At 34.1% G+C, this 26,224-nt stretch overlaps 1 protein-coding gene across 8 annotated transcripts in view; it reads left to right on the forward strand.

The window, feature by feature from the left end:
• STXBP5 (syntaxin binding protein 5) overlaps positions 1-26,224 on the forward strand; it is a 105,881-nt gene that overhangs the window by 46,827 nt on the left and 32,830 nt on the right. For all 8 annotated transcript variants that reach the window (XM_084512516.1, XM_084512515.1, XM_084512518.1 and 5 more), the window contains 11 exons: positions 6,822-6,945; positions 8,307-8,385; positions 14,186-14,340; positions 15,330-15,402; positions 17,303-17,450; positions 17,890-17,957; positions 18,982-19,022; positions 21,109-21,329; positions 22,795-22,973; positions 23,876-24,001; positions 24,497-24,648. In XM_084512516.1, coding sequence (XP_084368642.1) covers positions 6,822-6,945; positions 8,307-8,385; positions 14,186-14,340; positions 15,330-15,402; positions 17,303-17,450; positions 17,890-17,957; positions 18,982-19,022; positions 21,109-21,329; positions 22,795-22,973; positions 23,876-24,001; positions 24,497-24,648 — 1,366 coding nt within the window. The remainder of the gene's footprint in view (positions 1-6,821; positions 6,946-8,306; positions 8,386-14,185; positions 14,341-15,329; positions 15,403-17,302; positions 17,451-17,889; positions 17,958-18,981; positions 19,023-21,108; positions 21,330-22,794; positions 22,974-23,875; positions 24,002-24,496; positions 24,649-26,224) is intronic.

Below are 26,224 nucleotides of genomic sequence, written 5' to 3' on the forward strand. Positions count from 1 at the left end.
TTTGTCAGTGAAAAAAAATGTTAAGCTCCATAATGTTAACTTCCTAATTATGCTTTGATCCATGCTGACTAACTAGTGGCCTATATGAATATACTGTTGCTGCTGTTTGTCAGCTAGCCAAGTTTCAGCTAAGGGAAAGTAAGTGTTGCTGATTAAAAAATAAATAAATCTAGTTTGTGTGAGCAGTATCCCTAACAGGTAAGAGAAAAGCCATCCTATTTGCTTAATGCTGAGTGAGGTTACTGTGGAAAGGTGGGTAACTTTTTTACTGGAGCACTAAGAGATCTTCTGTCTTCATAATACAGAAGTCTAAGAAATTGGTGGTAGGAATATTGTTTGGCAACTGAAGCCTGCTTATTAGCACTGGAAAACATTCTCTGGCTCTAACCCTATTGAAAATAGATGATGACTCCGATACTGATATTGGTCCCATCACTCCGATTAAAGTCCACCACCAGTCATTGTGAAGGTAATGACTGAGTCTACACCCGTCTAAAAATTGTAGTGCTCTCTATGTGGGACATGATCTTTGCTGCTGGGAGTTACAGGATCGACACTAGCAGAGCCTGGTGCTGCAGCACAAGGCATTGCCTCTGGTATTGCCTCTGGAGCCTAGAGCTGAATCTCTAGCTCTGCAGACTCTTTACAAGAGAAATGTGTGTGCTTCACAATGCTGCTACATTTTGAGTTATGATGGCTGTTAATGGGTGACTAGGCTTCAGTAGGTGTCACAGACAGGATGGCCAGAGACACTTATTACCATAAAAATTGTTTGTAAACCTTGCCATTAGATAAGTTTCTTCTACCTTCATTGTTTTTTTTACCAGTGTCATTTGATGTAACTGACTCAAAACTTCCCAAGTGTCCAGGGGTCCAAATGTTATCCTTTTACTGTCTTCCTCTACTCATGAGCAAGGAGTAACCTTCCTATATGATCATAGGTTTATGGCAAGATAGCTGTGCAGCTTCCTTGGAGAAAGCTGAATCCTATTACAACTTCTTAAACTTCTGCTGGGTTTCATTCAGAACTTCATGACAACCAAGGAGGCTCTCTTGAAGCAAATTCCAATGTCGTTGTGTGGCAGATTGATCTGTTATCTGAAAGCTGAGTCAGTGGAACACTGTCCCTGTTTTCCTCTTGTCTGAACTTGCATGCCCACCCAGCCCCATACTCTGATAATTGCAGCACAAAATTAGGAGCTTTCATCCCAAGGACAGGCAGGAATGATTAAAGGATGGGCAACACCACCACGACAGCATAAAACCATTTTAACCATATTGCTGCTGAACCATGGTTGGGGGAGGCTAATGAGTAAAGTATTAGTACTGTTTACTGGAGTGATCCTCCCTCTACAACATGCTAGTTTATGATAGGGAATTTAGTTAGAATTTGTTCTTGATTTTTCTGTATCACGAAAGAGGTTCTGAACTTCTAGTAGTATATACTTTTTTATTACAACAGCAATATGTTGCATGTTTACATTTATGAATTATTCTAAATTCTTGTTATTCACAGAATTTGGAGAACAAACTTTTTTTTTGTCTTGGACAGGCTTAGTGAGAAAATAGGAGTAAAATCTTTTTTTTTTCTTTGCATAATTTTTAAGCTTTTTATGTTCAAATATTGGTGATACTTTTTTTTAAGTTATGCTTTTCTCCCATGGAATACGGTTTATACTACAGATGTTTCCCTTTCTTTATTTGCAGCCATGAAATAAGTAAAACAATACTTAATATTAGTCTGTAATATTACTTTGTTAAATAAAGTTAGTTTCTTAAATAAACTAGATTTTTAAAAATGCATTTCAATCTTAGTATTCAATAAAGTCCATTCTTCAAGTAGTATTTTTTTCTTCTGATTTAAAGTCAGCTTTGATAGCATTAACTCAAAGAATGTATTACAGTTTGCTATTTTTAGGCTCAATCTTCTTGTACGTGGCTGAGGGTAAGGGATTATTTTACAGCATTAAAAGCATGTCAAAGTATCCTGGGGGAGTTTAAATAAATTAATTTAAAACAAACAAAAATCCACAACCCTGAAATATGACTTGCCAGAAACCGAAGCACGATCAGGCAGTCATTATGCCTTGCACATTCCATTGCATCAAAATGAACTTCATGAGTTACATATTCACTTAAGTTTCAGTAACTACGTTTTTTTATTTTTTTTCTTCTCAATAGCCTAAGAAAAGGGAAAAAAATGCCACAGAAGAGAGTTAACAGGAATGTTGACGTTACTATGCATGTTTTGGATACTTTGGTGAACCAGTAGAAAAAGAACGCGTGTCATCACCTGTTCAAGTTGACCAAAAAACATTTTATGTGTCCATGCAGGAGATGGAGGGCTATCATAATAAGGAGGAAATCTAATAAATAAAATCATGGTCAAAAACAAATTATGAATGTAATTCTCCCCAGTTTTGGTTCATTCTTCTGGGAAATTATGCGGAGGTGTTTAGCCAGTGAAGATTTCTAATACTTGAAAAGTATACAGGCATGTGCATATTAAAATAATAAAAATTAAAAAGGTAGATGATTTAAATTTGTTCTGAGTCATAGCAATTGTATTTGCAGTAGTATAAGCTTGATATTAGAAATATGATTTAAAACAATTCTTTATCAATAGGGAGAATTGCAAAAGGTTAATAATACTGTATTCATATCAAAGTATCAGTTTCTGCATGTATCTTGTCTTGTGGGAAGATAAAATGAAGAGCAGTTTCAAACTGTTCTAAAATAGTATGCATGTAATCAGCTCTAGGGCTAAAATAGGTCTATATGAATTGAAAAGATTATTTTTGGAAAGATTTTCTGAACTGAAACAGTTAAATGCCCTCCGTAGATACATAAAAAAAAAAAAAATAAGATCAAAACATATGAAAATATGAGTCTCTATTGATTAATTTAGTTCTGAGATTCTAAGTAAAAGTTGTCTTTAGAATTTCTAATTTTTTGTACCTCTCTAAAGAGCCAAGAAATAATAGTGATTCTAGGGATATTAACAAGCTGTTGTAGCAGAAAAAAAGTTGCATAAAATATTAAAATGCATCAATCTCATTATCAGTGATCTAATTAAGTCTTGTGTAGAAAAATAAATGCTTTTAATTGTTTTTCTCGGACTCTTTCACTTTACAGTCCTACCATTTCTCTCAGGTAACTGTTGCAGACATTGCAAAAATGTTTCCTTCTGAATATGAAATATATTAGCTTCATAGCAGGCAGTACAGCAGTCATTTTTTCACATGGGATCATGCATCTGGAACAGCTGGTGAAAGTAAGGCTTCCTATGTGCACCGTCTATCTCCATGTAGTACATTAGGATGGTCAGTTTCTACATTTCTGGATTTTACTCTTTGCTTTGACAGCAAAGTCAAGCATGATGGTTTTGTTGTTCAAAAATGTATGGATTTATTTCCTCTGAGGCAGTTACTTATCTTCTAGAAAGTTATGAAACACGCTTCCACTTAACCCAGAATAGCTGCCTTAACTTACAATCAAAGTGAAAGAGGTGATTTCTTAATTTAATAAGACACCTTTTAGTTATAATAATTCACTTCATCTAAATAAATCTATTTACTTTATTAATAGAGCATTCTATCTTTAATCTCATGTACAGTTTTTGTGTATTTGGTGCTTGTTTGTGAATGGAAGGGTTCAGGGTATTCGTCTGAGGTCAGAACCTTGGGCTGCTCTCCTGGTTTCAGCTGGGATAGAGCTAATTTTTCTAGTAGCTGGTATGGTGCTGTGTTTTGGATTTAGGACGAGAATAATGCTGATAACACACCGATGTTGTTTCAAAGCAGTGTTTACACTAAGTCAAGGACTTCTCTGCTTCCTGTGTTACCCTGCCACTGAGGAGGCTTCATATTCAGGCAACTCTTCTTGAGGATGTAGACAGCTTCTGCCTTAAATATAGCAACAGTCCTCTGCAGTACTAGTGCATGATCTCATGAGAGATTACTGTCTGATCAGGATCCAAGTGACCAGTGAGATATTGTACAAAAATATGAGATGCAGCTGAATCAGCATCAGATGATTTAGTCATATTGCTCTGGTACCAAAAGGATACCAGATGATGATTAATAATCAAAGATAAGAATTATGATTAGAATTTAAGTAGTTTTATTCTGGATTGGTAGGTCTTGTATGAAAATATTAGTGGAAAAATGTATTACTCTTAAGGGCTTTTTCTTGTCTAAGAAGCTATGTATATCTTTGTGGCCTCATGTATTCTGCCTGATTTTTCTGTCTTGGATGTTATACTTTCTTTCTAATTCTAGCACTAATAGTAACCATGGAAAAAGTTTTTTTTGGTGATTGAAGGTGTTGATACGAACTAGCTAGTGCCACCTAAAGTTACTGTAGTTTTTTCATTATAACTGGTTTGCCCTAGGCAGCCCATTGAATACCTTGAGAGTTCAACTACTTACAAGTCTTTTGATTTTTAGACTTAAAAAAGTTGAGTTGTGTAATAGCAAAGGATAGTGCTCAGTACCAAAGTTTTTCATACTCTGTCCAGAGAATTTAGTTTAATTATTTGAAAAATACATAAAATATGTTATGCGTTAAATAATATTTAACTGTCATTAAATTTAACCAGATGGTCTATAAAATTAGTCAATAAAGTCATAAAGCCACGACATCATTGTTCTTTTTGCAATGTTCTTTCCATCTCATTGGGTTCCTTGCAGAAATTAAGTGATAGCAATTGTCTTTCTCCTTTGTGCTTGGTTTATCAGATCTCGATTTTCATAAGCATTAATGCACTTCAACAGTACTGGGTTGTTTTGTGTCCTCCCTCTTGACCTTTTTTCAATAAAAAGAAAGTGTCTGTCCATCACTCAATTATCCTTCTTTCTGTGCAGTTTGCTTTCTTATTGGATCTTAAGGCCTATTCTTCATAGACATATAAATGGCTTAATTTACACTATGAGTTGGCTGATTACATATGGGAGAGTATTTGAAACATTTATTACATTGTATCACTAATAGTGTAGATAGCTTTCAAGTGAAGAGAACTTCTTCAAATACAGCCTTTGCTTTAGCTAGTCTACACTTTCAAACTCACTGATCTCTAACTTTGGTACTATGTTGGTAAATAACATAATCTAGAAAAAAAAATTATAAGCAAAACTGCTTTTATAATTCCTGCTTTTATTTGATAATTAAATATTACCTCACAGACAGATTAAGCAAGACTATTTTACTTGGTCTCTAGGTTAACTTCATATGAGTTGTCTAGGTTTCCAAGCTGCAAATGTGTAGATGAGATGTTGGTACACTAAATCTGTTTTCTAACAAAATCCATAGTGATTCCACATGAAAGAGGGAGCAAGATTACCTTAAAGTTTAGCATTTCTTTGTCAAATTTAATTAGTGGTTTGCAGATATCCACATCTGCTGTATTCAATTGAAACTGTTTGTACTGAAGACTCCACGCTCATGTGATGCAGTCATTTTCCTGTCTGTCACGTTGTCTCTGGATTCTCCCTTCGTGTTGCTGAAAGCTGTCTTGTTCTTCTGCATAACTTTATTAAATGTGAAGATCAGATCTGTGTATAATCACTTTAGATGAAGCTGTCTTACATCTGTCTTCTGTGATTTGCTCTTTGCCAAGTATTTACTACCTAAGCGTCCACTGTTGGGTAGGGTTCCTTGCAGAGGCAATCCATAGGTACATAAGAAATGGAGTGAGTCTGAGCCCTGTTTACAAATAATCTCTACTGAGGGTATGCGTTCAAAAGATAGTATTGGACAGCCTATTAGCATTCACACATTCAGTTTCTGCTTTGTTTACCTAGAGTAATGTCTCCACCATGATTACTAAGCAAATCTACTTTCTGAGCAGGACCAAAGCTCAATATTTATAGCAGGTAATACTTCCTTCTGCACCTTTTGGATAGTAGATAAAATACTTGGACTTATCATTGTTTATTGATGTTTTCATGATATAACTAACATTTTCTTGAATATCACCAAATGGTTTCATAATGTCTTCATGTACTAAGAGACTGGAAGCAGAAATAGCAACAGTCATCTATTCCTACTAGTTAATCTGTTTGCTTTATCTGAATGCATTGCTTTATTGTTCATTGTTTTCTCACCTAAAGGCAGCAACTAGATTTCATTTTTTTTTTTCTGCAGTAGGTTTTTGTGTGGCTTGGCTGATTGCTCACTTCCTAATTTTATGAACATTAAGACATTTCTTTATTTGTGAAAAGATTTACTAGTAGTTTCCTACTCAACACTGCTATTGCAACATCAGAACGCTAATATTTTGTTTTCTTCATCTGAAACTGAAATGTTTAATTTCTTCAAAAAAAAATCTTATTGATCAATTCTCATTTCACTGGTGTTCTCAGCCCTTGTTTGCCTCTTGTGCATATCCACTTGGCATCTCAAAATGACATGTTAATTTTTGACTTAATGATCTCTTCAAGTAGATCTTCAGTATCAACAAGATAATTTATTTTGCCCAATAATAAGCTTTGGTTAGTGAAGTTCAAATAAGAGTTTGCAGTTATTTTCTGTGTACTACCAACTGTTGAAAATGTTTTAATGCAACATTCCAAGGAGGTTTTTCCCCCCCCTTAAACATGTCAGTACAATGAAGGTAATGTTTTTGATGAATAAATTATGTCTGAAAGAAGTACTTTAGAATTTAACATGGGTAATTTAGGACATAGTAAGAGCAACAAGATTTAGGTAGTGCTTTCTGTAATTTCCTTTTGTTGTCTAATGTCATCAAGGAAGGAGTAATGATAAAATGATACTAAGATATTAGTCTTGTACTGTTATATTTTGTTTGTTTTCTTGTATAGGCTATCCATTCTGTGGCTTGGCATCATGAAGGAAAACAATTTATTTGTAGTCATTCAGATGGTACCTTGACCATATGGAATGTAAAATCTCCTACCAAACCGTTCCAGACAATCACTCCACATGGTAAGATTGAAAATAGATGCCCACTGTGTGCCTTAAAACCCAGAGGAAACTTAATGGAAACTTTTAATGGAAATATGTTTTATAAAACTAAGTATTAAAAATCTATTATTTCAGTGCAAGTAGATTTTGTCATATCAAATTCTGATAGATTTAATGTTTAAAAAAGTCTGGTCTTTATGAAATAGGAGACCAGCTCAATGCAATATTATCTAAATCTCTAAACTTTAGGCTGTTTTTTACACAATGACATTGATCTTAAAATTAACTAAGGCATGTTTTGCAGAGCTTGCTTTTTGCTTGACATTACAGTCCCATATGTTGTTTAAAATACATATAAGCAAGCATCTGTTTCATGTATAAATGTGTAGATTACCATATAAATTCTTGGAAAGGTTTGTAAAAGAATAAGATTTGCATCTGGTAAGATGTTCCCACTTCTCAGATAATTCTGCATTAATTTAAGCCTAGAAAATTAACATGTTCTGTGAAATATGCGGATGCATATTTCAAAAATATATATATCAGTATACAGAGTATTATCTGTACACGGCAATTTATTTACTTCAGACAAGTGTGAAGGCAATGGTGAGGATAATCTGTGAGGTCAGTTGTAAGATGCTGGATGCTGTAGTTAAGCATTCTGGTTTACGTATCTGAGACTATAGCAAGTCCCTGCTTATTATAGTGGATGTTGGCCAGAGTGGAAAGAGGAAGCTATAAATTTCTCATGGAAAAAAAGGCAAGGCTAACTTCAGTTTTATGTTTTGTCATCTTCACCATTTTCATTTTGTTATTGGGCTGCAAACTAAATCTTCTGCAGAACTTTATAGCTTTATCAAATGTTATCAATGTACATAGGTGCATATTTACACCATACTTCTAACTTCTATTGACTCCAGGAGAAATTGTGACTGTAGAAGCTTTAGTTGCTAATACTCCAAAGTAGAGGAAGAAGGGCCCTTCATATTGAAGCTCTTAAGGGTAATGCTTAGAATAAACTTAAAATAAAGTTCTTGTAAGCTGAGAAATTGTAATTGCAAAATGGTAGAGATAAGTTTTAAATCCTCCATGCTACTTAAAATAATTTTAGGGGAAGATTATATTTTTGAAAATAAAGATTTCACAACACTGAAGACACACACACAAAAAAGGCACCACTAACAAAACTCTAAATTTTCAGGGTTAATGTACTGATAACTTTAACAATTTTTTCCTGGTATTTCAAGGCATACTCTGTAATTGTCAGAGGTGTTGAATATATGTTTGCATAAATGTTCTACTTTGTAAGTTGCATAGTGAATTTCTTAATTTGCCATCATGTTATGGAGTTGTAAGATTAATATAAGAAAAATTCACTTTAGGAAAGCAGCTGAAGGATGGAAAGAAACCAGAACCCTGCAAACCTATCCTTAAAGTGGAATATAAAACAACTAGAGCTGGGTAAGACTTGTTTTGAATATGAAGTTATAGCATACTTAAGTAAATTTAGCTCTCTAAGAATGTCCTTTGTTTCCTGTTGTTGGGATGCATATTTTGGTATCACTGAGCTACAGTAAAAAAGCTGAAATAATTTTTCAAAAATCAGATTTGCTGAATAAACTGCAAAAACAAATATGAAAAAATTGCTATATGCACAAACCTTAACTTAGGTAGTGCACTATCACTAGTATCACTAGTGCACCATCTACATGTTTATTCTATGCTAACAAAAACAATCCTTGTATATTTTTACTATACAATAGTAAAAAACAAAAACGTATCTTATTAAAGAAAAAAAAGCCTGACAGAGCACAGAGGACACTGAAATGTAGAGGCCTGAAAAATTTTAACTTTGAAAAATAGTGGCCTGATGCAGATATTCTAAATTCTGAATATATGTTCCTCCCCCTGTACTCCCCTAAAATGTTACTGACGGAAGCTGTTCTGGTAGAGTACAGTAATTTATGCATTGAATTGTTCCTAATTATGCACATTGAAAAAGTAACAAAGCAGTAATTGCAAGAAGAGGCTGAGATGGAATTACAGTATCTTGAATAGCATGTTTTGTTAGCATACTGCAATTAGGATTGAAGGATTTCATGAACTTTATGGGATTTCTTTTCTTTATGTTTCTAAAGTGCTTTAGAATGGTTGAGTATAAGGTGCAATATAAAGATAAAATATTCATGGAAACCTGCTTAGCTATTTGAATTTTTTTTTTTTTTCTTCTGGATGTTTATGTATTATCTTGTTTGCTTTCCAGGCATTCAAATCTATGGAATATTATTAATCGATGTAATATTGATTTCTACAATATATCAGTATTTATACAGATAATATCAGTGGCTGTGTGTAATTTCACTTTCTAAAAGTGAAGTAGAAACCTAGGGCTGGTACCCAGATATTTGAACATCCACAGGCAGTTGAATAGTCATTTTTTTACAGCAGCCTACATCTGTCTGCATATTTTCGCAACTGAAATGTCAAACTGAGATCTAAATAAAGGTACAGATAACTTGAAGCTGAAGCTACTTCAGGTTACAATTTCTGCAGTCAAAAGCCTTCTACTATGAATTCTGAAAAAAAAATAGTTTATAGAACAAGCTTCAATATTACAATACAGAAACTGGTTGACCTTTTATACAGCTTTTAAAAAGGAGCTTGTTCCAGTACAATTTCTGAGAATACATAGCTCTTTGGGGAGAATGTATCCTAGTGTAGGCTTTTTTGTTACCCCTTATTTTCCAGCGTGCATCAAAACATTCAGTTTGAATGAATTTCAATTTAATTTCTCTTAAATATTCTTCTCCATTCAATGTACTTATTAAATCGATAACAATATGTCTATGTTGTCATATTCTTCCCTTCCAGAAGTTTAATCAAAATAAATACTAAACAGTTTGCCCTGTAGTAAGGAAGGGTTGCACTAGAAATACCTGTTCACATGTGCAGCTGGATTTCTATTTGCTATTTTCTATTATAACAAGAATTTTAAAGTGTGACTAACTACCTTTCAGTGCTTAGATTTTTCATAGCTTTTCTCTTTACTAATGGAAATGTATTAGGTGTGTGAACATGAAACAATTTTGACTGTCATACTTTGCTCATGGCTTGATTTCTGTAGCAGAGAAGAGAATAATCACTTCTGGGTTTGTTTAGGACATGTATCTGGTTTTCTGGCCAGTAAAGGAAATAATTTTGCTTCTATAGTAGTCTGCTCTAGGTGTTCTTCAGAAAACAACAACAAAAAAATAGAAGAAGTTAAAAAGTGGCTAATGCGTAATAAATTTTACCTAACTTCTTTTTTTGTGAAAACATAATTCTAATTCTAATAAACACTTTTTTTCTGAGAAAATATGTCCACAACCACACTGAAGGAAGGAGCATAACTGATTGCATTCTGTTGCAGCAGCTAGAGACACCATTCCTTCTATTGTTGCAGCATTTATTAATACCTTCTCTTCCCCCCCCCCCCCCACTACCTACTCCACATCATGAAGTTGGAATGGGGAAAACAGGAGGATGTGAGCACATGCTGGGGTGCTTACAGAGTACCTATTTGTTCTTTAAGTTTATGGGGGTCTTTGCATTTTTTTGCTTTTTTTTTAATTTTTCCCTCTGAAGTTATGTTTACCCTTCAACAATAGTGTGTCTATAGCTTTATTCATCTGAGCATATTAACATCTGTAGAAAAGTTACTATTGACAATCCTTCTGTATCTGGACTTAGGAGGTCAAAAAGGCAGGTTCCTGATGTATTCCTTAATCAAACTGGTAAAAACATTGCAATCACAGAGCGTAACATCATTGTTCTCCAGCCATTTAAGTTCATCTAAATTATTCTGTCTTTTGAAGTGGTTGTTCCAAAGGTGAGCTACCATCTGAGTATGCTGAGGTGGCTTTACATGTATTTTCCTGTCTAAAGTGTATCCAGAGAATCTCATGAATTTCCTAATGCTAATTTCCCACCCCCCAGGTTCAGTCCATGATGGTATTCACTCTGGCTTAGCATTACGTGAAATTTCTCAAGTTTATTTTTTGCTACTGGAGCTCTGTTTAATGGAAATTACAGCTTGTAAATTTTCCTGTTAATAAGTGAAGAGGGTATTCTGTTGGTGGTAGCTAATGCAGCTGTCAAGACTGACAGTCCAGCAGCACTTCCGAGCAAGATAAATGTATATTATTGGGATCCACAGATTACATGAATAATGAGAAGGTATCCAGATAAGTAAGTTACCGAATTTAGTTTTAGTAGGATTATTTTGTGTTGTGAGCATGTCAGTTGAAAAACACACCTCCCAAAATGAATTTGATTTATCTTCACCGTTATTTAAGACTTTCATTCTTGCACTAAAATAACTCTTGAAGCCTTTTCTGCCTTCATTACTAGAGAGTAATTTCTTCACAAATTATAGAAGTACATGTAATAGATTTGAAAGAAAATTGTTCACTCATGGTCTGAAAAGCAAATCAGCTGGTATCATTGGTGTGATGTCTATATCTGTTTTCTCACACCTAAATTGCTGATTCTGATTGCTGAAACTGACTGAAGTTTAACAATTTGCCTCTAAAACTGAGCAGAAATGTTCCTGCAGGAATGTTAGCCACTGATATTGATTGTATTGTGTATTGATACACTGCAAGAGGTAATCCTGTGGGTTTTGAGACCTTTTTCAATGAAACATTTCCATCCATGTAGCGATATTTTCCAGTGTTATCCAAGTAATTTTACAAATTTAAGTGATCGTGCAAATTAATGTGAAGAGATTGATTTCAGTCCTGCTGAAGCAGAACTGTTTCAATGAGGAATTGATGTTCACAGCAGCTGGAAATGCTGTATAGCTGTTCACTAAGAGCTGAGCATCACTTCATGTTGTACATTTTCTATCTTGTTAAATATTTCCTATAGATTTAGGTAGGTAATATGTACCTATTGAAGCTGAATCCATCTCACCTATTACAATTAATTGTAACTGTAAATTACAATCTTTATTTTTCTCTTTTAAATCATTTTTATTAAACATCAGTGTGCACTAACTTTCTAATATGTATCACAATTGAAGAACAACACAAGTATTTAACTAGAAAATGTACACTTGCTTTTATGGTAAATCTTGGCTTAATGAAAATACAAAAAGTTTATATCCAAACCTATTTGTCTTTTTTGTCAGACTAAAGTTAACTGTAATTTTTGACTCATCTGTGAAATATCCATGTGACAGATCTATGTAATCTATTCTCAGCTCTTCCATTCTTTCCTTTGTAATGATACAGACTCTGGTAAGCCTGCCAAAAGCAACCCGATTACCTTGAGAAATAAAACTGGCAGAAACCAGCATGTGATGTTCACTGTTATGTTAGAAACTTGGAAACTAAAATGTATCACTATGGTTTTTATCAGATGATCTAAGTGAATCCACAAGTCTACTTGTTACTATAAATTGTCCTGGCAGCATTACTAAAAAAATAAAATAAAAAATAATAATAAAAAAAAACTTTTGCCAAAACAAACTACTTAGTAAATAATCCCATCAAAATGAGATACTGGAAGCATATCACACAAGTGATGTCTATTCACTAACATCCTGAAGAATATCATATTTTATTCTCTTCCTGAGAATCACTTTATGGACCCAATCGTAAAAGATTATAGGAAGTTCCCATATGAGGAAGTGTAAGAAAGCAAAAACTTCTCCAAGTTTCAAGGAAAGTGCTTGCAGTGTCCTTACTTCTTTGCTTACTGCTTTCAGTTGTGGTTATGGTGGAGTCAGGGTACTGAATGAACTCAGTGAGGTCTAGCTTATGTCCATTCCTTTGAGATCTGTTTCTCAGCCTCAGAACTTACTGATCATGTTAACCCTTCAGTTAAAGGGCTTTCTGAAGGATCAGGCAGATGGCAAAATAATGAGAAACTGGAACCTGTCCCAGTCTGCTTTGCCTTTAGTACTGCAAACACAATGTCTATTTTAGCCAAGCTTATGAGGGCCAGCATGTGCATAAAAGAAACCCTTCATGCAAAGTTCTCAAGAAGATGTATGTAATCTGTCACACTTCTTTGAAACACAAGTGAAATCCAGTTAGACGTTGGAAAGATGGAGTTGTGGGAAAAGACAACATAAAGACATCTCTTCAGCCTCATTTTCTCAATCAGTGAGAATAGTTTTTTTCCCTACAAATTTTCCCTACAAATTTTCTCCAGATTCTGATGTGTTAACTACTTCCACTTAAGACAGACACAAGCAAAGGGTGTGTCTTGCCATCCTAAAGTCGGTGTACAAGTAAATAAGAGGAATTGCGTCCCCTTAGTGCCTGTTGTTCCTCCAGAAATATAATCTCAAATTTGAGGAAGTAGTCAGTAGTGGGTGAGATTTCTTGAGCAGCTATATAAACAGTCAGTCTGCTCTTAAAAAGGTATAAGACCCCATTTTAAACAAACAGTATTAAAGTGAGTGGTGGCCTTTTAATAATTGGGAAATGAAGAAAATATCTAGTACAATATATTTACTTTATCTTACTTTCAGTAAATTATATATTATGTGCATATTAGAGAAAATGTGAATGTTTTGTAATATGCTTCTGTAGCAACTTAATTTTTTTCCAAAGTCCGTAATCTCTTCTACCATGACAAGAAGGCTTTTTGTTTTTGCTCTACTTAGTCATTTAATTACACGGCATGAGTGTAATCTCTGACAGAAAAAATCCCTCAATTTAATGCATGATGGTAGGGAAAAAAAGATAAAACATCTAGAGTAAATATATGTTGAAGTATTGGCATTTATTTATGTACCTGCTTCTTGTAAGGTCTTTGAAGTTTGCCAAGCACCTGGTTGCTTTTCTAAGAAAGCCAAGTTTTTGTGATTGCAAAATTGCTTCGCCTTTTTTCGTAAAATTTTTCATCTTTCAAGCTTTAGGTTAATTCTATACAAAAAGCAAAATTCTTGAGACTATTTCTTTATAATCCTGCAGGAATATTTTATATTGTGGTTATATGTAGGTGTTGGCAAATCTGAATATGCTCTTCAATAGAAGAGAAACAATTCTAAAGTTCAACAAAATAATAAAAACTGCTTCATCTTGGGAAACAGTCTTTTTAAATTTTGAAATGTACCCAAGCTACCTATTGTATGCAGAGCTGCTTTGCGTTATTCTTGATGTATCTGCTTAATGATATTTTGTGGAACTTTACTATTAGGTCACAAAAAATGACCAATCTTTTTACTTATTATCTTGGTTTGATCCTATATATGTCTGATTTATTCTAGGGAGCCTTTCATCATTCTCTCAGGAGGCTTGTCATATGACACTGTAGGAAGAAGACCCTGTTTAACAGTTATGCATGGGAAGAGTACTGCTGTACTAGAAATGGATTATTCTATTGTTGATTTTCTAACCCTCTGTGAAACACCATATCCTAACGGTAGGCTTTGTAAAGATTTTTCTCTGTACTTTGACCTAATTTCTCTGGAGTTTTATCCCATCAGAATATTTCTTACTATTGTCCTTGTTTTATCTCTGGGGATCAGACTGCAGCAGTAGCAACATCTGTTATTCCTATTGTCTGAGGTCTGTTTTTCTTCCCAAAGCATTCATAATAGAAGAGTTCATAATAAAATCTGTTTTGTTTCTAGAAGAATGCTGATTGCTGGTTGCATGTTTTCCTTTTTTTAACCCCAAAAGCAATTGCAGACAAAAAGTAGCATTACAATTTTAAGCTGCTATTGCAGCAGATGTGTTCATCAATATTTATTACTGCACATGAGACCTTTCCAGTCAATGCTAAATCTTGATTAGCATTTGTGTAGTACTCTTAACTTTAGTGACTTTCTTATTCATTCCAATAGTCACACAAAATTCTTCACTAACTTGTAATCTCTCTGTTGCAGAAGGGGATTTCTTTATCATGGATTAGATAGTTGTCCCACATTAGTGCTATTATTTCTGATTCCGGTGTTTTGAGCTGTCAACTTCCATCAGAGTGTATAGAACTGCTTAGCTCAGAATTTGAGAATTTGTCTTTCTGAAAGACAGCAAGCTAAACTTTGACAACTTCCATATTATTTATTTTATATAAATAAGGAAATGTTGGGGTTGGGGGAGTGTTATTGTTCAGTAATTGGTACTTTCAGAATCATGCTTATACAAGTTCACCTGCATGTTCCTTTTCATGTTATATGATCTGTTCAAATGTTTCTAGCAAATTGAAAAAGAGCTGAGGACATAAGCTAAAGGAGTGTGGCTTTTCCAAACTCAGAGTATTCAGAGGAGTGAGTGCATAAATACCTTCAGAAACCGTGTGTCATCTAAATCGCTCCTCTACTCTTGACTAATCAAGTGCAAGGTCTGATTGAGTGCTGTGCATGCAGAGTATGATGTTTATCTATAACTTAACTTTTTTCTTGCTTTTAGACTTTCAGGAACCGTATGCTGTAGTTGTTCTGTTAGAAAAGGACTTAGTGCTGATTGACCTTGCACAAAATGGGTAAGAATCTTGTATAGTCTTTTTAATGGTTGCTTGCAGTAGTCAGCTTGTTGTTGTGATCTTTAGCTTCTTAATCCACCATACTGCCTCACTGCCCAAAACATAACATTTTGAATATTTAATATAAGTTTTATTGGGTAGAATATAATACTTTTTAAAAGCAGCTTTTCTCAAGTTATCATGTAGTAGATGGGAACAGTATATGCAACTTTTTCCAAAGTTGACTGAAGGAAATTACTAGCAGATCACTTGTGCTTTTTAATTATCAGTTTATTTTAGAGTGAACTAGAGCTCAGCTGGCAAAATACTGCAAAGAATTTTAGGGAAGGGAGCAGGCGTAAGAGTTGTTCTGAGAGGTTGGGTAATTTTGGCTGACAATGAGTGTGGTTGTCATCATATACATACATAAATATTTGTTAATATTATTCCCCAATTGAAAAGTTTTAAGTATTGGATAGTATTGGTAACTCATTACAGATGTAATAACTACCATGTACACACACACGCACAAAAATTGTGTATATACACAAAATTAGAATGGTAATGTATTCCCTCATTCCTTAGTGTGGTAAGAGGTTGCTTAAAACTAGTATCTTATTACAGTTTTCACAACTAAAACTTACCCCATGCATCTTGAAACTTGTGTTACTTTGCCCATAGAACAATCTGTACGCTGTGGTGGGTCTTGCAATTTTTTATCAGAGGTTTCAAAATCATTATAGGCAATAGCCACCAACTATTAATGGATTAGTAGCAAGGGAACTTGACAGATAAGATCTTTGTGATGTTCCTGATTAAAAGTAATGGACCATGTGAAGAACATCCATCTATGGCAGAACAAAAGCTTGTAAATAAGTATCCTCAAAGTCTATGGTGATACCTTAGACAGTAAAGGATCTGTGAAATTTGGAAGAAGGTCAAGTTTAATCCTAATATCTGAAATTGGTTTAGTTCACAACTTTAATGGGAATGGAAACTACTGAGCAGTTGCATTTAGATTTTCTACATGGCCATTTTTTACATTGCCATATGCTGAAGCCAAAATTTGTTTCTGATTAAACCCATGGCATTAAGCTTCAAAAATTCATAAAACAAGTTTAATGGGCTTGAAATAAAATGCTTTTTACAAGTCTTTTTTTCTTAAGTGAAGTAGTTGGCAGTGCCTGAAATCTGAAGATAATTCCTGTTCTGTTTCATGATAAAGTAATAATAATCTTCAGTAGCTATGTTTTTTAGAAGACCTACATGGTCTTTGTTTCACTTGCAATGTGTTAATTCTTTTGCACCTGGAAAAAGCAATAAGATGCACAGGTGCATGCGTAGATGCTACAGGATTTTTCCGTTTGCCCCATGCTGTCATATGGATGTAACATATCTTGTTAAAATTAAGCCTCTTTCAGACATTTTTAGAAGAATTTTTAGCTTCACAGATAGCTTTATGTAAAATTATTTGTATGCATAAAGTTTTGATATGTTTTTGCTAACTTTTCCTTTAAATGGGTTGAAAAGCTGTTTCTGATTCACACACACAAAAAGCATAGTATTAATTTGACTGAAGAGTCCTTTGAGCACAGATAAATATACCCGAATATTATTGACTTTTTTTTTCCACATTAAGGCTCATTAACACGTTGAAAATGAGGCTGTAAAGAACAGCAGTGTTGTAAACATATTCTAGGAACAGTACAAACTTCAGGTTCTGTTTAGAGATCTACAGAATCTGTATAGTGTACTCGATGAGAAGTAAAGTTTCATAATATATTCATTCATAATCTAATTTTGTATGCATTTATTTTTCTTTGTACAAAAAGAACCCAAACAGTCTTCAGTGTTTCACTTGTTCTGGATTTAAAATAAATTGTTTTTCCTAGATTGAGTCTTCCACTTTCATCCCTTAAAGGTACCCTATATTTGAGAATCCTTATCCTTTGACAATACATGAGTCTCCAGTTACCTGTTGTGAATATTTTGCTGATTGTCCTGTGGACCTCATACCTGCACTCTATTCAGTTGGCGCTCGACAGAAACGTCAAGGTTACAGTAAGAAGGTAAAACACTTAGTACATAAGTGTTATTTGAAAATTCTGAAAATCAACTGCTCCAAACAGTGTAAGCATGGCCATGCTATGACTAAAGCTCCACCTGACCAATTATTCTGTCTTTGGCTAGTAGATGTCTAGAGAGGACATAGCATATGTCATGCCTGCTTTCCTGATGTGATTCAATTGATTGCCACATCACTGGAAGCTAAGGGTTTTCTTGGAGCATGGGTGTCGTCCATAGACCTTGTTGACTTTTCTTTGCTGTAGACATATCTAGTAACACAGATTCTAATATTTCTCAAGTTCAGAAAGTTATCTATAATAATTTCAGTGGCTTAACTCTGCACTGTATCTTATTTTCTACCTTGGTGTATTTGTTCCTGTATTCAAATTCCTGTACTATATTTCCAAATTTGATCCTGTATTGCATTGATTAATCTTCTAGGAATGGCCTATCAGTGGAGGCAACTGGGGTATGATTACTCAAAGCTATCCAGAGATAATAATTACAGGGTAAGTGACACCATAGTGTAGTAATAACTCACTTATCTGGTTGAGTAGAACTGAGAATATTTTGATCATTTATAGAAAGAAAAGTGTTCCATGAGTGGTTTAATCATTTAAGAAATTATGTTCACTAGACAAGATAGTCATAATCTTGACAAGAAAGTAAAACGTGGAAGAGAAGGTAGGAATAGTATGAAAGCAAGTGTTTTACTATTATGTGTTATTATGATTGTCTGCTATCTATACATCCTGGAATTTTTCCTTTTTTCTTAACTTTTGGAAAATACTTGAACTATGTTTTAAAGCATAGGAAGTCCATTAAATTGTTATTGATTTTTCAGTTCTCAAAGGAAAGCCAAGTTTTTCTTTTAAAAATAAACAACCAAATACTTAAATGTTTGTTTTGATCTTTTTTTTTAAACAGGTCCTTCTAACTCTACTGTAAGCAGTAGAAAGGAAATCTAATTTATAACCATGCAGTGCATCACTGAAAGTGAGAGCACCAGTAAAATATTCTTTCAAGAACAGCCCGTTAGTCCCAATGAGGATTACTGTCACCTTCGTACTAAATGTTACGGAGATTTTGAGAGATGACTCTGAAAGTCTAGTCTTCTGACTATGCTTTAAGGATAAAAACAAATTAGAAAACTCATTTACGCTGAAATACACTGAAAGTTAATTTAGGCATTTAATTTGAGTGTCACTTCAAATAATGGCATCATTTTAAGAAATAACGCATGGTAAGGTATGCCAAACTGCTTATGAGAAATGTAGGTAACTCAAATCAGTTTAAAATGGGAAATTATTACAGTGGAATTTCAGTGAGGTAACCTCTAAATGTTTTTTTAATCCTTTTTGTCTAAATACGTGGGACATGTGTTTGTAAATGGTTTACCATAAGTTGTAATGACATTTTGTTTTTTAACAAATACTAATAAATGTCAGTCATATATTTAATCAGTTAATAGCAAAGAGGTCTAACACTCAAACTAACCTTTTTATGATCTTATTAATTTTTAATATTTCATAGGCATGCTGATGGGTCAATCAAGTTTTGGGATGCCTCAGCAAGTAAGTGTTTTCAGCAGAGAACTTTTTTCTGTTCAGCAGGAGTTTTCTAAACTTACTGATTTCTCTAATGGAATGCAATTACGAACTAGTCATTCTTTTATTTCCTGCCTTATGTACAGTCAGCAACTCCATATGAAATTTTGATTTAAACTTAAATAAAACTAACATGATTTTTTAGTTAACCTTTCACTTTTTTTTTAACCACCTCAGTGAAAATCATAGAATCATATGGCTTGGTTTGGAAGGACCTTAAAGATCATCTAGTTTCAAGCCCCTGCCCTGGGCAGGGATGCCACCCACTAGATCAGGTTGCTCATGCTCATTTCAAGCTCTTTGTCCACCAGAACCCCCCAAGTCTTTTTCCACATAGCTTCCCATAGTAAGTTCTTCTCCCAGGCTGTACTGTCTGGGATTACCCCAACCCAGGTACAGCAATCTGTCCTAGTAGTTCAAGGCCCAGCTGGAAAAGAAGTTTTTTTGTATTTTAAATTTCAGAAGTAGCTTATTGACCATACAGAAGAATGCCAGCCAAATGCATCCCTTTTTAGTACTTGGTACTTACTTTACTAACTGAATTTCAGTAAATTATTTCAGCCTAAAATTAGGGCTCTTTTTATATAATATCAGCACCCTGGAACTCAGAGTATCTAAAAATGAGAATTGGAGCCAGTATTTGTGCTAGTAAAGTGATCTACACGTTTGTGAAGAAAGGCAGGAGAACAGTAAAATTCTTTGTAGCACTGAACAAGCCATTTTACATTTTTAAAGGGTCAATTGCCTCTGATGGTCTACACAGCTAACAGTGAGAAATGCAGTAAGAATTCAAATTAGAATGGACTACATTGAGTTAGATATTTTAAATCATCTAGTTCTGACTAAACTTACTCTTAGGGCTTTATAGCTGTCTGAAACAATCTTGGAATCATTATCAGTTGTCTTTTGAAAACTTGTGGAAGACTGGTGAGGCTCCAAAATGCTAAGGAGTGTGTGGGTTTGAACAGATGCAATATATATGTTTAAAAACGGGAAGGAGGAGTATTGGGAGTATTATAGATCTTTAATTTGTTTGGAGTGGGGGTGGAACCTGGAAGAAAGAAAAACTGATTGATTCTCTGTGGTTAAAAATATTACTCAGCATAGATCTGTCAAAAGTAGCTCCTGTTATAGCCATTTTGTTTCATTTTAATAACAGATTAATTAGCCTGTTAAAGTGGAAGCTACAGATATCCTGTGTCTTAATTTTGAACCTTTTTCAAATTTCTCCAACACCACAGCCCTAAAGATATAATAGGGCAATGTGAGTATGTGAGTCGGGTGAAGCTACTGAAATACAGAAGAGCAGAAAGGATAGGTTAGGTTTTCATAGGGATATGATTAGTACTGATGTCAAGGGTTTGGATGACTGATCAGAGACTTCCTGTGAAGTTTGAAAGCAACACTAGGGCAGTTGCAAGAATACTGGAAGAAAGAATTAGAATTACAATTATAATTGAGGTTAATATTACTGACTGTTGAGTAGCATGAGACCATTTATTTGAATATAGGATCAAGGCTATACACTCAAAACTTAGTCTAGAAAAAAAAAGTTATGTGGGAGTGCAGTGTCAGCACATACAAAAATCATTGCAAAAATTGTTTTGAAAAATTGGAGGAATTGAGGCTGTTAAGTTTGAAAACACAAGTAAGAGGCCATGGATTTGAAATACTGTAAGGAGAAAGGGAAGGAATTTCACTTTGTGTACCATAGGCTTAAGTTGTGGTGTGGTAAATATAACTAGTTTTTACCAATATAAAGAGAACCTGAAGTGTTGCTAAACGTGAGAAACTCTGACAGCAGTTTGTAATTTAAGCTTAGCATATATATCTATAGATGGGAAAAGTTTTTGATACTAACTGATCCTGCATTGGACGAGTGGTGCACTGCATGGGTGGTATCAACAGTTACTCATTTTTTTCTACTCTGCTGTATTTTACTGAGCACGTGGGCTGTCTCTACCAAGAAACATTTCTAAATTAGAAAAACTATCAAGAGAAAAATATTTGCTTAAATGGGAACTAACTTTTATTTCTCTTGGTTTGCTCCTAGTAACGCTGCAAGTACTCTATAAGCTCAAAACAGCTAAAGTATTTGAAAAATCACGGAATAAGGATGACAGGCCAAACACGGATATAGTAGATGAAGATCCATATGCTATTCAGATCATCTCATGGTGTCCAGAAAGTAGAATGCTGTGCATAGCTGGAGTTTCTGCACATGTCATTATTTACAGGTTCAGCAAGCAGGAAGTGACAACAGAAGTCATTCCGGTAATTTGTATAACTTTATAGGATATAGCTATAATAAGATTTTTGCAGCAATTCAGTTTTTCATTTTGTTAGTAAAACAGACAAAAAAGATCATCTCAAAAGTGGGAGGGCTTTTCATGGAAGAAAAGTAATAAATTATGAAATTCAGCAGAAATAAAAATTACACACCAAGATTTGGTTTTCATTGCCTTTTTCAGATCTTGCTACTGATAATAGTACTTTGCTCTATCAAACCAACTCATGGATCAAAACTTAGTTGAATCAGAGATATATTTTAAATGGAAGTGAATGAGATATGGAGTCAAAGAATTTTCAAATCTTTCGGTTGATGCCTTTTTTTTTTTTTTTTTTGCTTGATTACTAATAATTACTATTTTTCTTGGTAACAATTCTGCAGTATGCAGAACAAGAAGGGGAGAACTGTACAATACATGCCCAAAGGTCTATTAAGGACTTTGCTGTTATTGATTTGATACTATTACAAGTTGTAGAAAACTTGGGAAGACTAGTACAAGAGTTTGAGAAATCTTTTGTTAAATTAGAGACATGCAACTTTGCTTATCTGGATATATGAGCAGAAAGCTAACTTGAAGATGGTTAGTTATCAATGTTCTGAATAAATCATTAGTGGTGATACAGTTCTTATTCTTTCCACTTGAGACAAGTCTCAGTAAAGGAGATGAGCCATGTTTGTTTTTCTTCTAGTGTTTAGTCATGTGTAAGTGTATTCCCTTCTAAAGTAGTAGTATTTTCTAATGGATTTTTAGAAATAAGCAAGTAGCAAGCTGATTCTTTGTTCGGAATGCTTTAAAGTTTACTGTATAGTTATTTGTTTGTCTGAATTAAGTTCTGCTTTGCAGATGAGAATAAGATATTGGAAAACTTTCTTTAAACTGTGCTGCAATTAATACTAACGTTGTTGCAGATCCAACAGAAGAAAATCTGAAATCATAATGAGCTTCTGTTCTTTAAAATGTATAGTCTAGATCGATACAACATTAAAAATTGAATTAAGTTCTGTATGTATAGTGCTACTGAGTGGGTATATCAGTCAAACTGTTCACCTGCCTTTGGCTCTTCTTAGTTTCAGCATTCCCAAACTACATAAAATAAGCTTTCATCATAACTAAGAGTATTACATGCACATAATGACAATTAAATGAGTCTTGTATTCAGTATTTCCTTTTATTGTCCTTATTGAGCAGGAAACTTGTAAATGGTGAGAAATAAGTTAGGTTTTCAGGTTTTTGTATGTTCAATCTCAAGTAGCTAGTATTGCTCTATTTCTGAAGACCGTGTGTGTTCAGGTTGTGATATTTGTTAAGCAACTTATCTTTAAAAAGATGGAGAAGTCCTGGATGTCACTTTCAGCACTAGTAACTTTGGTTACACTTCATTTAATTCATGTATTTTTTGAAAGACAGAATTGACAGATTTTGTTGTTGTTTTTAACTTTATGTTGCAGATGCTGGAAGTACGTCTGTTGTATGAAATAAATGATATTGAATCTCCAGATGGTGAGCAGGTGCCACCTTTACCAACTCCTGGCACAGGTTCCAATCCTCAATCCATTGTTCCCCAGTCTCATCCATCAACTAGTAGTAGTTCATCTGATGGACTTCGTGATAATGTCCCATGTTTAAAGTAAGTATATTCTGTTTTGTTTTTGAGTTTGAAACAATAAAATTTGTATGCTGATAATATATCTACTTGGAAAAATCTTACAGAAATGTTACTGTCAGTGAAACACATTTGTTACAGCAACATTCTGCAAATATCTGGAAGTTAAATTCCCTTTCAATAAATTGATTCCAATCTTAATTTCTTTAAATGTCCTAATTCCAGTTGATATTAATAATAATAATCAGAAAATAGTTTTATGACTATGCTGCTTGTTTTGGGAAACTTTGGCACAGATGGTAGTATAGATATAGACGCTCATGCTGTAGAACAAGCATTTTAAATAAAAATGTTTAAATTAAATTCCTAAGTTTGTTTGTCAGCATGCAGGCAATGTTTCCAAGAGCTTCAATTCCCCCCTGCCTCCCCACCCCTCAAGCTTTTTATTTGTAACTGGTCTACCATCACAGTCATCTTACATTGCTTTGAATTTTTTTCCCTATTGTTAACTTCTTGTTTGTGTTTGTCTAATACCTTGTGCTTCTGTTTTCATTTTCCATATGCTTCTTCCATCCACATGCCTCACTCTTACATCCTCTAAACCAGAGTTCTTTTAGGAACTCAGAAAAGAGTTAGTGCCACCTTCCTTTTAGATGCTGTTCAAGTCAGTACAGAGTGCAAATACTGTACTTTTTCTGAAGAAGAGAGAAATGGAGTTTGTGATCATTGCTCAATTTATTTTCAACACAATAATGAATCAAAGGGGCTTTTAAAAGACTGGAGGAGCAGTTCTGAGGTAGTTTTCTGGTTTTGGTTGATTTTCTTTGCAGCTATCCAAACTTTCAAAAGTTCAGTGAATTCTGAGCCTATAAGGAAAAAAAAAAGATTTTAGAGAGTCAAAAAGATATATTTTGCTTACTTTGCAGAGTTAAAAATTCTCCTCTCAAGCAGTCTCCAGGTTACCAAATTGAGCTAGTTATCCAACTAGTGTGGGTGAGCGGAGAACCTCCTCAGCAGATAACCAGCTTAGCAGTCAATTCAGCATATGGCCTGTAAGTATATTCTATGCAATTTTGTTTTTCATTATCTTGTTAATGTGGCAGCTATTAAAAATTAAGTCAGTGTGTTCACATGACTTGCACAGCAACACGAGATGCAATCAATTTCCTGTGCTTAAATTTTGTGGGTCATGGCAGAGTGATTGCTGATGATGCTAATGTCAGAAACAAATCAGCATCATTCTTCCTTGTGTTTGCACTGTAGAGCTAAATGTCAGTTAAGCCTCTGTCAGATAGGTTGGCACATACAATGGCAGTGATCTACTTTAGTCAGTGTCACATCTTTATACAAAAGAACACAAACAATTCTGCATTCTAAAATTATAATTTATACAGATTCTTAATTTAGGGCAACTTATTAAAAATAGTAATAATAAAGTAATAAAAAAATAGGAAGTCTTAAAATTCTTAACAGCAAAAAAATATCAAAATTGAAATTATACCTATATTTGACTAGCATTATCTTCCCTTCCACTTATCTTTTTCCAGAGTAGTTTTTGGAAATTGTAATGGTATTGCCATGGTTGATTACCTGCAGAAGACAGTGCTCTTGAATCTTGGCACTATTGAACTGTATGGCTCCAATGATCCTTATCGTAGGGAGCCACGATCTCCCCGAAAAACTCGGCAGCCATCTGGGGGTGAGTTATTCAGCACTTATTTTAACCAGCTATGTCTATCTTCTGAGTTTATCAAGGCTAACAGTGTCTATTCTTTGCATACAAGTATGCTTTTGCCGTTATGGTTTCATCCTTTCTTCTTGATCATCACTATTGCAGGTTTGTTACTTTTTCCTTCAAAAATAATACTCAATAAAACAATACTCAGTAATGCTTGATATCATTGTTAGTGTTTTCTAGTGTAATGTTAGTTTTTAAAAAAAACAGATGGAAACGCATGTTCTGTGTATGTAGATGTAAGTTACAAACACTCAGTAGATTTATGCCTTTAACACAGCTTGAAGTCATTTCTTCTGCTAAGCCTAGTATCCATGTCACATGCATGTATAAACCTATTAATATTAGCAGATAGTCACTGTATCTGCTGAGATCATTTTGCATCCTATTTTAACCTTTGTTTAGAAAGGTCCATGATAATCTAAAGAGTGTTATAATATTGTACATGCTCTTATATTAGTTTCGGAGGAAGCCTTTGATATAAATAAATCAATTAAACTTCACAATCCAAATGAGTAAAATAGAAGCTTTTTTTGAAAAATGAACTTGACTTCAAAAGTATACTTAAGAAGGGTGCTTCTTTGCAGCAGAGGAGGAAAATGACCTTTCAGTCAGAATTCCAAACTTTTTGTTGCCAAAATTAAAAGTTAGAATTTCAAGATTTTCTCCTTCTTGTTAGTTAGTGGATAATTTTAAGCTAATTTGGAAAGCAACTAAAGACAGGGCTATCAACAAAGTCACTGCTTCCCCCATATGATTACCATTTGATGGGAAATTATTGATGTTCAAAAAACTTCTTCATGCTCTAGATTTGGTTGGTTTATTTTAACTGATCCAGAATAAAGTTCAAGTAACATTTTATCCAAGTGAAAATTGATGCTCCAGGAAATTTTAGTAAAACATTGGTTTGAGAAAGATGTAGTTAACACCAGTCAGCTTACTTCAACTGAGAAAACTGCTTTAAAAAAGCATTAGCACAAAGCAGAACATAAGCAGTTCTTAGCCTGTGTCAGATAAGATATACTTTAAGTATAATTTAAACATATATATATATCTCTTTGAGAAAGAAAGAAATAACTTTGCAGCTTCACTGTGTTAATTGCACTTGGTAGTAAAGGGCTTAACTTCTACCTCATGCATTTATGTATTAACTGCATTTTTAGTGTTAAAAATTACTTCTCTTGCCTTTTATTATTTTAATGTTCAGCATAAATCTGAGTTAACACTCTGGCTACGATGTTCATGAATCGAGTCTTTCTTGCTCATGAATGTAACTGTTACATGAAATCATATAATTTTTCATCTTACATTTTAATACTAATGACCTGCATGGCAAGAGCGTTTTCTAAACCTGGTTATACAAGTTGTTGAGCTGGCTTTTCTCTCTCAAATGTACTGTTAGTGTCTCCGTCTTTCCTTTTCTCATTGCTGCATAAAGGTATGCTGACTGTGGCTTCTTGCATGTGCGGCCTTTCTAACTTATATTCAGAGTCTGTGAAAAAGCTTCGCACCTCTTATATAAGTAAGTCATCTCATGGCA

The sequence above is a fragment of the Aythya ferina genome (assembly GCF_964211825.1).
Source record: "Aythya ferina genome assembly, chromosome: 3".
Classification (NCBI taxonomy): domain Eukaryota; kingdom Metazoa; phylum Chordata; class Aves; order Anseriformes; family Anatidae; genus Aythya; species Aythya ferina.